Consider the following 12,676-nt stretch of genomic DNA (forward strand, 5'->3'; position numbering starts at 1 on the left):
CTCTTGCTTGACAAGTCTGCTTTGATGTGAAATCCTTCATCAGCAGGGTTCATAAGACTAACAACCAACAGCTATACAATGCAATTACATAAGAAAGAGTACATATTAAGTGCAAACCTATGTATTTTCATAAAAATTAGTATCAATAATGTACAAATGTCAAGAGGTCTATATTTAGTGACTCTAATTTTAAAAATTATATTATTTTAGAGGACAGAGAGACAGGGAGATCCCCAAATGCCTCTGGTTCACTCCCCAAATGCCTTTAACAGCTGGGCCTGGGCAGGGCTGAAGTTGGGAGCCAGAACTTGATCCAGGTTTCCCACATGAGTGGCAGGGACCTAATTACTTGAGTCATCACCACTGCCTATCAGGGTCTACATTAGCAGGAACCTGGAGTCAGGAGCCATAGCTAAGTATCAAACCAGGTACTCCACTGTGGGATGCAGGGTTCCCAACTGGCATCTTAATTACAAAGCTAAATGCCCATGTCAGTGACTATAATTTGAATACCAAGATCAGAAAATTCAACACCAAACCAATATACTACTCTAGAGCCAAAGATTATATTTTCCATCAAATTAGATATAAAAATAGCTAATCAGATCTAAGAAATAGATGTACTAAATAGCAGTTATTTTTTTATGTGTGACTGAACCAGGTAACTACAGGAATAATAAACCCATTGGCTGGGTTAAAGGGGGATGTGGCAGAGGGAGACAGGAAAAAAAAGTTTACACCCATAGAGAACTTAGTAGGTAGACACAACATGTGGGATACAAATCATATAATTGTAGAGCTCTTCGGCACAGGATACAACCTTTGTAAGCTATAGTTCCTTCTTTTTGTCCTTCTGGACTCTGTTTTTCAAAGTAACACCAGTAACAATTCTAGAATATCAAACTCAAAGTCTATAAATGTCTTTGCTAAAAGTCAAAGTGAAACAACAGACTAACACAGAAATAAAAAGAATCATCAGGAATTACTACAAAGAGCTGTATGCCAACAAATCCTGAAACCTAGAAGAAATGGATAGATTCCTGGAAATACACAATCTATCAAAATTGAGTCATGAAAACATAGAACACATAAACAAACCAATAACCAAGATAGAGATTGAATTAGTAATAAAGACCCTCCCAACAAAGAAAAGCCTAGGTCCTGACACCCTCACTGCTGAATTTTACCAGATATTTAAAGAAAAACTAATTCTAATTATTCTCAAGCTATTCAAAACAATTGAAAGTGAGGGTATCCTCCCAAACTCCTACAAAGCCAGCATTACCTTAATTCCTAAGCCAGAAAAAGAAAAAAAAATTATAGACCAATTTCCCTGATGAACATAGATGCAAAAATCCTCAACAAAATACTAGTTAATCAAATCCAACAACACATCAGGGAGATCACTCATGGGACCAAATGGGGTTTATCTCTGGTATGTAGGGATGGTTGAACATTTGCAAACCAAACATGTGATACAACACATTAACAAACTGAAGTACAAAAACCATATGATTATCTCATTAGAGTCAGAGAAAGCATTTGATAAAATTCAACATCCTTTTATGATGAAACTTCAAGCAACTTGGGTATAGAAGGAACATTTCTCAAAACAATCAAGGCAGTTTATGACAGCCAGCATCCTACTGAATGGGGAAAAACTAGAGGCATTCCTATTAAGATCCAGAACCAGACAAGGATGCCCACTCTCACCATTTCTATTTTACTTAGTCCTGGAAGTTTTAGCCAGAGCCATTAGGCAAGACAACAAAATCAAAGGGATACAAATTTGGAAGAAAGAATCAAACTACCCCTAATTTCTGATCACATGATTCTACATAGGGGACACATTAGACTCCACAAATAGACTATTGGAACTCATTAAAGAGTTCGGTAAATTAGCAGGATATATACTCAACACACAAAAATCAATAGCCTTTTATACACAGAAATGCTATAGCTGAGAAAGAACTTCAAAAATCAATTGCATTCACAATATCTACAAAAAATTTTAAATACCTTGGAACAAATTTAACCTACAACATCAAAATTCTCTAAGATGAAAATAATTACAAAACATTAAATAAAGAAATGGAAGAAGACATTTAAAAAGTGGAAAAATCTTCCATGTTCATGGATTGGAAGAATCAAAAATACCCATACAACATATAAACATTGAATCTATAAAACAGTTTATAGATTCAATGCAATCACAATAAAAATACCAACAACATTCTTCTCAGATCTAGAAAAAATGCTAAAATTCATATAGAAACCAAGTGACCCCGAATAGCTAAAGCATTCTTAAACAATACAAACAAAGCTGGAGGAATCACAATACCAGATCTCAAGACATACTACAGGCAGTTATAATCAAAACAGCCTGCTACTGGCACAAAAACAGGCATGTAGACCAATGATACAGAATAGAAGCTCCAGAAATCAATCCATGCATCTACAACCAACTTATTTTTGGCAAAGGAGCTAAAATTAATACCTGGAGCCAAGACAGTCTCTTCAACACATGGTGCTAGGATAACTGGATCTCCACATGCAGAAGTATGAAGCATGACCTCTACCTTACACTTTACATAAAAATCCACTCAAAATGGACCAAAGACCTAAATCTAAGATGTGATACCATCAAATTCCTAGAAAGCTTTGGGGAAACCCTATAAGACACTGGCATAGGGAAATACTTCTTGAGAAATACCCCAGAAGCCAGGCAGCCAAAGCCAAAATTAACAAATAAATTATGTCAAACTGAGAAGCTTCTGCACTGCAAAAGAAACACTGAGCAAAGTGAAGAGGCAACTGACAGAATGGGAGAAAATATTTGCAAACTATGCAGCTGATAAAGGATTAATTTCCAGAATCTATAAAGAGCTCAAGAAATTCAACAACTACAAAACAAACAACTCAGTTATGATATGGGCAAAGGATCTAAACAGACATTTTTCAAGAGAGGAACTTCACATGGCTAACAGACACAAGAAAAAATGCTCAGGATCACTAGCCACCAGGGAAATGCAAATCAAAACCATAATGAAGTTTCACCTCACACTGTTAGAATGGCTCTCATACAGAAATCAACAAACAACAAATGCTGGTGAGGATGTGGAGAAAAGGGTACCCTAATCCACTGTTGGTGAGAATATAAACTGGAACAGCCACTGTGGAAGATAGTATGGAGATACCTCAGAAAGCTGAATATAGACTTACCACATGACCCAGCCATCCCACTCCTGTGAATTTATCCAAAGGAAATGAAATCAGCATATGAAAAAGTGATTTGTACCCCATGTTCATTTCAGCTCAATTTACAATAGCTAAGAAATGAAATCAACCCAGATGTCCATCAACTGAAGACTGGATAAAGAAATTATGGTATGTATACACTATGGAACACTAAACATATTTTAAAAAATGAAATCCTGTCATTTGCAGCAAAATGGATGCAATTGGAAACCATTATACTTAGTGAAATAAGCCAATCACAAAAAGAGAAATACCATTGGGTCTCTCTGATCTGTGGTAACTAATAGAGTACCTAAAAGGTAATCTGCATGAGTGAAACTGATGCCTTGAGATGCAATGATTTTGAACAGCCCTTGTCCTGACTGTTGAGGAACAATTTTGTTTGTTTGTTTGTTTTGTTCTTTTTTCTTTTTTCTTCATACTATTCAGTGAACTCTCTACTTAGTGTAGTGTTAATCTTATGAGTATAGAATTAACTGAAAATAGATCTTTGTGAAGAATAAGAATGGAAAAGGAAGAGAAAGGAGGAAGAAGGGTGGGAGTATGGGTGAGCAGGAGGTATGGAGGGAAACAATCACCATGTTCCCAAATTTGTGTATATTAAATGCATGAAATTTGTATTCCTTAAATAAAATACAATAAATATGTACTGAATGCCTGATAATATGACAGGAACAGTTGTATTCAATGTTCAGCAATGAAAAAGATTGATAAATTCAGTGTCTCAGGGGAAAAAAAGGGTCAAGGTGAGATAAAAAGGCATGTACCCCCAAGGGAGTCCTCCCCCACCTTGTTTGGGCTCTGTTGCTTTCTGCAGGAAGCCTTAATTATGAAGTGGCTGCACTCGTAAGTGAAGTCAGTGCCTCAGATCTGCCCTCAGCATTAAGAGGTTGCTGGTGTATTATTTTAGGTTCCAAGCTGGCAGCACTGGGGAAACCTTCCAGTCATAATTCAGAAGGAACTCTTGAGCCAGATGTGGAGAGTATGCATTCCTGTCCATCCATCTGTCTTTTGCCCTCTACCTATTGATTGCCTCTTGCAGAATGTAGGTTATCACATGAAGCACAGGAGACTGCAAGAGTTACAGAAACACACGGCTTCTCTCACACATGACACCCCACCCCCCACCCCCAGCTTGGGCAAGGCAAGATCTGCCCTTTGATTTGCACTGGGAAGGCTACGCGGCGATGAAGCTTTCTAACTGAGAAAGCTTGAAAACAGAGGCTGTTCTTTCTCTTTCTTGATCACCCTATGGAAGGCTGCCCACGGAACTGCACAGGATGAGAGCTCCTAATTGTCTGAGAAACAAGTCAAGTGCTTTTATTGCTAGAGGACAAACCACCTGACCCATGCTCTCAGACCTATTTCGGGGGCTCCTAGAGGACTATTTTCCCTGTTTGCATGCTTGTCTTTGTACCAAAGGAAGCAAGTTTTTCCAGAGCGTAGAGCATAACCTATGACTCTGTTGATTCATTAGGCAAATCTGGGATGAAACTGGTGCACTGTTGAATTTAAAACTTGCACTACTAAAACTAGCATTTTTAAGTGAATGTATATGATTGCACTGGGCATTTTATATAATGAGTCTCTAGGTTTGTACTCCCCAGAGCAAATTAGAGCTGGCATAGGCTGAAAGAAACTAAACTATGTGAAATAATAATAATAATAATTAGCATTGAATTGCAAGCAGCATCACTCCATCTCGTGTATCACCCTCTTCCAAGTGCATGGCTGTGGAAGGAAAATGCAATCCCCATACCAAGTATTACATACAATACATTCTTGGTGATTTGAGTGCATATTTTATGGGTGAAGTTACATTATCCTGAACTCCATAGAAGATTCCAGTAGTAGAGTTGTAACAGGACTTTGTTCAACAGGATAACTGACTAGAGATTTTATTTTCATTCTACTTATGTAGAAATATGAAGAAATCGCAGTTCATTAATAAAATTGAAGATTTTTAAATGAGCAAATGAAAGAAGTGCTTCTACTCTGGCTTATACAATCTACTCTCTGTTTTCAAAAGCTTTTCTACAAGTAAACTTTCAATGAGAGAAACAACATGGAAAGAAACAAAGCCAAACAGCCAGGTAAGGTCTTGTTAGCACCTCTTACCAGCAACAGTTGACATGACTTTTTCTTAACTAACCTTTTCTCAGTTTCCTAACATTTTCTCAGTTGTCTAAACTCAAACAATTAGATTTTTTTTTTATCACAGTGATTGATGCCTTTACAATCACCAAGGATAACATCAAAGAGAGTTAAATTTATACTGTGTTGCTTCAATGAGATGTGCATTTTTTCCTATGGACCAAAAGTTGAAAGACTTTGCTGTGTGTTCAAAAGAGCTGGTTTAGGGGGCAAATGGAACTGGCTTTAAATTCTGGGCTCTTCTGCTTAAAACCTGTGTGAATCTTAGAAAGCAGTTTTCTGTTTCTTAGAAACTGGCTTGCTGGGACCTTTATGAGTCTCAGACTCCTTATTTATAACCAGAGATAAGCACACTACCCTCAGTGTGTGACCAGTAGGGTCTAGCAACCTTATGTCACATACAGTCAGAATGCTAGTCTTATGGCACAGCAGTTTAAGTCTCCACTTGTGATATATGCATCCCATATTCAAGTGTGGGTTTAAGTCCTGGCTGCTCTGCTTCCAATCCAGCTCCCGGTTAATGTACCTGGTGAAGCAGCAGATGATGACCCAGATACCTAGGCCCTTCCCACCCACAGGGGAGACCCAGATGCAGTTACTGCCCCCTACCTTCAGCCTGGCCTCTACTGCCTGGCCTCCCTGCTGCCTCTACTCCAGTATTGTACATTTTCACCTTGAACAAGTTTATTTTTGGTGTCTTTTTTGGTTTAGTGATAAAGTGTCTAAGCTTCAAATCTTTCTTTCAGGAGTTACCATTTTCCCAGCCACTTTGAATAAACATTGATTTCCCTTTGTGCCTTCCAAAATCAGATGGTGAAAGATTTTAGATTATCTTCTACTTGGAATCACCATTGTCACCCCTCCTTGCCATTGGCACGGAGTAGTACATTGTGCAACATTTCTGTAGCACGCTATCTTCTTGGACACCCCAAGCACTGTTTTCTTGACTTAGAGTCACAAATAAAAGGCCAACTTGTGTAATTGCAAGGCATGCTAAAAAACCTCACGTAGGTTTTAGCTGCCTCTTATTTTGTTGTGGTGAAATGACACTAGAGAATGCTCCAAAGAATAAGTCTTTTGATAACTTATAACTCAGTCTTACCCCCTTGAGTTCTCAACCACAAAGACACAAACCTCTTTTACTGGCACACTTATATACTTTAAATACTCCACCTAACTATTCTGATAGTTAGATGGTCAAACCAAACATTTCAGCGGAAGTGTTATGTTGGGAGTAAGTTAAGACTTTTAGAATCTGAGAAATATTGTATTTAATATTTCTTCTTACACTGTGTTGGGCAGAAAGCCAAATATACATTTACATTTAGAAAGAACTCTAATTAATTTTCTTAAAAAATAACAGAAGTAATTAGTCTCTAGCAATTGGAAAAATGGCTCATATGTAAAATTGTCTGTTCTATAATGGGAAAGTATTTTTTTCTCTTTTTGCAGTTGTTGCTAAGGCTCAATTTCAGAGTTTCAGTGTTGCAATCCAATATAAAACAACTCAAAATTGGCCTATAATAGCAATATTAAAATTTGGTGTTAAGAGCACAAGATTTGGAGTGCACCTAAGTTTATCTTTTCCATCTTAGTTTTACTACTGTTTGCCATGTATGACTTTGGGAAAGTTGTTTAATTGCTGAAAGCCTCAGTTTCTCCATGATTAAAATGAGGATTCTCTGGTCTGAGGATGGCCATGAACGTTCAGTGCAAGAAAGCACAGATAGATGGTCTTCAGAAGTTCTCCCTGAGAAAGATCTTTGATCTAAAGAAGGCTGAAGACCAGCCTTCATTTACAGTTGAGGCTGGAGGAGATAAGTGTTCATGTGCACAGAGCGTGAGAGAGGTTGGCCTTAGCCCCTAGATTCTTTCCTATAGCCTTGTTGAAAGGTCCTACTGATGGGCTGGCAGATGGCATCTGACAAACTGTGTAAGTGAATTCAAAACTTGAACAACCAGTTCAAAGTGCATAATCTGATATTCATGCTGAACACCTCATAGTATCAAAAGCATCACCCTGGTCAGGTCACCTTGGTTTAGGTGTGATTCTGAGAGTCCTTGGATACTTACGCCACTTTACCAGGCATGTAAAGGAGCACAGGAACAACAGGAGAGTGATCATTGCCATAGATAATGAATCCCATTTCCCGCAGTCTCTGTCTGAAGTATTTCGTATTTTTTGCAAGTTGCTGTACTCTCTGCAGCCCTGAAAGGAGAGAGGCATGAAATACATCAATTCCCACCAGCAACAGGGAATTGAAGGTCAGAGTAACTTGGCAAATATAGCTAAGTCTCTCTGTAGGCTTATACATTAGCTTGTCAGGGGTCCAAATTGGGTGGGGAAATAGCTCCTGATGAGTAGGTGTAGGCACTAATATCTATTACTACCTTGAGTCCAGGAAGCAGGATAAGGAAAGGGTGCTGCTCGGTGCTGTGAGCAAATAAAGCAAGGCTAGGCTGCAGAGCCAATGGCAGGCAGTGGTGGAACCTATTGCATATAGGCTCTGTGCTGTTTTAAATGCATAACTCCAGGAGAAGGGAGTGTCACACAAAAAGTCTCTCTCTCTCTCTCTCTCTCTCTCACACACACACACACACACACACACAGACTCCAGCTGTTGATAGGTGGTTTTTACTCAAGTTGAGATAGCTCATTAAATGAACCCTCACTACGTCTCTAATCAAAGGATACTTCATCCAACTTGAATTTGAGAAAGTAGTTGGACATAGGTACAACTGAGGCCAGGGATGAATTGTGAAGCTTTGGGTGGTGGTAGAGTCTTAGACTCAAGGGAATAGCAGGGCTTCTTCTTTCCTCAACTGGAGAAAAAGGATGACATTAGCATACTACCTGTGTCCAAATCAAAACTATCGGTGTTTCAGCTCAAAAGTTTATCCGCTTTCTTGAGTGTGCGCAGAAGTTACAATCACGAGATCACAAAGGGAATTAGAAAGCAGAAATTGTCCTGAGAATTGTCCCACTAGGAGGTAAACTATCAATTGATAGTATAAGTAGAAATTGAAAGAAATGTTTCTTGACAGAATCTATGATATGGAGTAAACCATTAGTTGGTAGAAGCTATGGCAACTATGAAGAAGAGAAGTGGCCAGTTCAAGGTTTCTCAGCAGCAATAGGAAGCGAAGATATAGAAGAAGAAATGTTTACCTCCTAGTGGGAGAGACAGACTTTAATCAAATAATCACACAAATTCACAGGACATTGCAACTCTGATGAACAGCAAAGGCATATTATTTGCTGTCATGAATGTTCACTTTAGGACCAAATCTGAGGATCAATAAATGATGAGTGGATGAGCAAGTATTAGCCAGGCAAAAAGCCAGAGGAGAGCATGCCATGTGTAGGAAACAGTCCTGTGGTCTGAAGGAGAACAGAATGATTGAGAACCAGACAAGGTGCAATTGATGCATGGAAGGCAAGACAAGGCTGGAAGGATAGGCAGATTGTCTAAAAAGGAGGGGAGGGTAGATATGTGAGAAAAACTATAGGGATTGAAGAATCCAACATTAGTGATTGTGAAGAAAAGGATAACCCCAAATGGGAGATGCAATATGGTTGGTCAGGGAGGGAGAAGATACGTCAAGATATAGAACAGTGTTCCCTGGATATATCAATGTTAACAGTCATTGATAATCTTCACTTTGGGGTCCTTGGACAAGACTCTGGCTTTAAATTAGCAGGCAGTTGGAAGTATGGTTTACTTTAATGCATTTGTTGTTTGTTTTCTAATATACACCCTTAAAAAGACAAAAAAACAAACAAACAAACAAACCATGATTCTAGGTTGCAATGTAAATGTAAGAGATCTTGCAAAGGGGTAGAACCACCTGTATACATTTTGTTGCATAGACAACCTCTTTGGTACTTTAAAAAAGAATGTCTTGTAACATGCTGAAGGATATCCCTTGGATTTATACAGCCTATAGGAAGGACAAAACTAGATATTAGGAAGGAGGAGATTTGCCTTTGTTTCATGACAAAATTCATACATTCATTGAAACTGTGTTGAGAAAGAACCAACAAGTAGGGAGACCATGTGGATGGAAGAAAAAGAAAAGAGGGCTACATTAAGACTTTCTTAAAGACAATTGGAAGGAAGGCACAAATATACATCCGGGTCACTAAAATGCATTACATATGGCCTGTCCCCTCATGTGTTTGGCTCTTTTGTTGATTGTTAACTGCACAAAGAACACATGACTTCTTCAGGCTCAGCCCAATGATTCCTAAATGTTCCCCTCAAAGACTAGAAGGATTTTCTGGTATGGAAATGCATGAGTGACTTAAATTGATTTTCCCTGTGGCATTATCTTTGCACTTGCTTATAATAACTCATCTATCACTGGATTGCCCTAGCTACTTAATTGGCCCTGTCTGTCCCTTTTGCCTTGATTAACCCACATAACTGGATCATCAGCTTATGTTACCACTTCACTGCCTCTAGATCCATTGAGACTTGACCTAAATGATCATAATATGGATTCCAAGGTTGTCTGGTGAGAACTGAATGTTTTACTTTTGCCCCTTCCTTTCTCTGAACTGTGTAGAACAGTGTGGCTGACACACCATTATAATACACTTGGTGATCACTATGTTTTTTTTGTATAGGTCACTGTAAATCCCTTTGAGATCTTCTGGGTTGGCCAAGATACAGCTCCTTTCAATTACTCTATTGCTCACTCTTTAAAATTGGAAACATTCTCATATTCTCGGAGGGCCTGGGGGCAGAGGGGAATTTGTACATATAAAACGCTACTCATCTAGACAGGATGTGGGTGATTTTATTAATTATGTTGTTCTTTCAGATGCTTTGTAAAAGTAGAAGGAATATTTGGCACCATATGTTCTTTCATAGAGGGGTGGCCGTGCCAGGCTGGTACTTGGGCACTTTAGAGATTGGGCACTATAACCACATCCACTTGACACTCACAGTCCCTGAATGTTTGATCTTCTCCTGCATATGGTGTAGAAGGCAGAAAAGGTCCTTACTGAGATAAATTAGTGAGCCAGTCTCTCCTGTAGGCTTCTGGAGGGTTCACAGAAGTGTTTATTTTGCTGTATTCTGAATTCCCTGGAAGGCTGTTGAGTGGAGTTAAATGGATTGGGAGTCAAATCTCACCTGGACAGCTTAAAGCCTTAAATCTGAAATTTTATCTGCAAAACACTGATGACGAATAAGCTTATCTCGTGGAAAAACTGGGACAAATAGAGCTTACTGCAGGAAATGCGCTTGACTCTATCTGGCATCCAGGAGGTACTTTGAAGGTTAAATTCCCTTTTCTGTAGAGAAGTCATTCTTAGCAGCCTCACTGATACCTTGGAATTGTCTAGTGAGCCTGGCAAAATCCCATACTCAGGCTCTACCCCAGACCAGTTGAATCAGGATCTTTGGGAACAGATCTGGGTACACATTTGTGTTTATGCACAGCGCAACTAAGCAGACTTAGATACTCAGAAATAACCACCATTTCTAGTCCATACCTAAGGCCATGAATTTCCTGTGTTCGGTACCTAATTAGGTCCAGGCTGAACCATGCTCTCTGGTTAGATGTGGAAAATAAGAAAAAAAATTAAAAAAAAAATATGTAGTAACCTCTTCTGTGGCATGAGCGCATCCCAGCCCTTACTGAGTGCTTAAGTTCTTATTCAGGTAGCAAACTTTTGGGGGTGACCTGCTGCTGGACACCTATTTGGTCCTAAGTATTCACTCAGCTGGAGGTCAACAGCACCCCCATCATCAATCTCACCCTTTTCTCAAGGGTGGACAAAATCATGGGTGAACCCACCCCAGCTGACAGCCTAGCTGTTGCTGTTGCATCTCTGAGGGCTGGAGAGATGGGCGAGGTTAACGGAGGCCACAAACACTTTAACCTTCCCTCCAATGCTGTTAAAACAAAAACAGCTGGGGCAGAGGAAGGAAAACAAATAAAACACAAAGAATCTTACTACAAAGCCTTGCAGTCCCCTAATAAAAACAATGGTCTGTGGCGTTTCCAAAAATATGTTTGGGACGACTCAGTCTCCCAGAGGGCCAGAAGTGGAAACTACTGGAATGACCTATCTTAAAGGGAGGATATTTTCTTCTCTGTCCATTGGCATGCAAAAGAAAAGAAAAAAAAAAAAAGAGAGAAAGAAAAAAATAAGAAAGTTATTTCCCCCCGTAAGATTAAGCAAAGGAGATAGATTTGACAAGCTTGTGGGCCAATACCAGTGTCACTTTCTATTTTCTGCAGACCCTGCAAGCTCACTTTTTCACAGAGGAGACGGGAACGTGCCCAGATGCCACGAGGTGACTAACTTTATTACTCCCCAGGCTTAAAACTCTATGAATTGAAGTACACATGCTCACTCCCTTCTTAAATTATTTAGCACATCACCACTCTTGGAATACAGACTGGACAATCTCAAACAAACTTTTAGGGAGCACTGCAATTCCTTTAAAAAAATGTGGTTCTTGTCATTTGAAATGGGAAGTCTCCTGCCACAAAACACATCGCACAATTTGAGAAGCAGGCATGAGGGAACCTCAAAAGGTTCATGGAAATCGGAATTAAACAGTAAGTCTATTTTGATGCAAAATGTTTTTGAAATCCATGCATACAAGTGGCCTTCAAAGGGTTCATGGAAAATATTACGAAAAACTATTCGTGGATTCCATTTTTTTTTTTTTGTACTCAAATAAACTTATCACTTAATTTCTTTTTCCCCATCAGCCTTTTGAAGTTCCATCACATTGCTGAAAAATTAACCCAGGGAAGATCTAACTGATACCAAAGAATGCCTGAAGTGGTCAAGGAATAACTAACACCCCTTCTTCATCCTTCTTCTCTGTCCGCTCATGTACCCTTGGCTTTCCCCCCTGGCATGGCGAGGGGCTGGGGGGACTGGGGAGACACCTTGGAGTAGTTTCAGCATGGCAGCAGGGACCCAGCATCTGTTATTGTAAGCACTGGACACCAGACAGGACATTTTGTTTCAGCACACTCGGGGGCAGAGAGATCTCAGTAAAGATCAAGAGGCCACAGAGCCGCGAGAATTCTAAGAATCACATTAGCAGTGACAAGCTTCCCAGTGGGTGGAGGAAACAGTGTTTAGAGTGGTTTACTGAGAGAAACACACATTTTTATCAGGCGCTGAAGCGCTCCCTTTTGATGTCCACATTCCAGGGTTACAGCATGTTTTATAGTCACATACACATGTTCTGAGGGCTCTCCGGGCCACTCAGTCATGCTCCTGTGGAAT

The 12,676-nt window shown here is 39.5% G+C and overlaps 1 protein-coding gene across 1 annotated transcript in view; it reads right to left on the bottom strand.

Annotated features, from left to right (window-relative positions):
• The window catches only part of SPTLC3 (serine palmitoyltransferase long chain base subunit 3), a 159,330-nt gene that overhangs the window by 9,655 nt on the left and 136,999 nt on the right, over window positions 1–12,676 (bottom strand). The window contains exon 10 of the mRNA XM_062203864.1: window positions 7,486–7,621. Within this exon, the coding sequence (XP_062059848.1) occupies window positions 7,486–7,621 (136 nt within the window). The remainder of the gene's footprint in view (window positions 1–7,485; window positions 7,622–12,676) is intronic.

This window comes from Lepus europaeus, chromosome 10 (assembly GCF_033115175.1).
Source record: "Lepus europaeus isolate LE1 chromosome 10, mLepTim1.pri, whole genome shotgun sequence".
Classification (NCBI taxonomy): domain Eukaryota; kingdom Metazoa; phylum Chordata; class Mammalia; order Lagomorpha; family Leporidae; genus Lepus; species Lepus europaeus.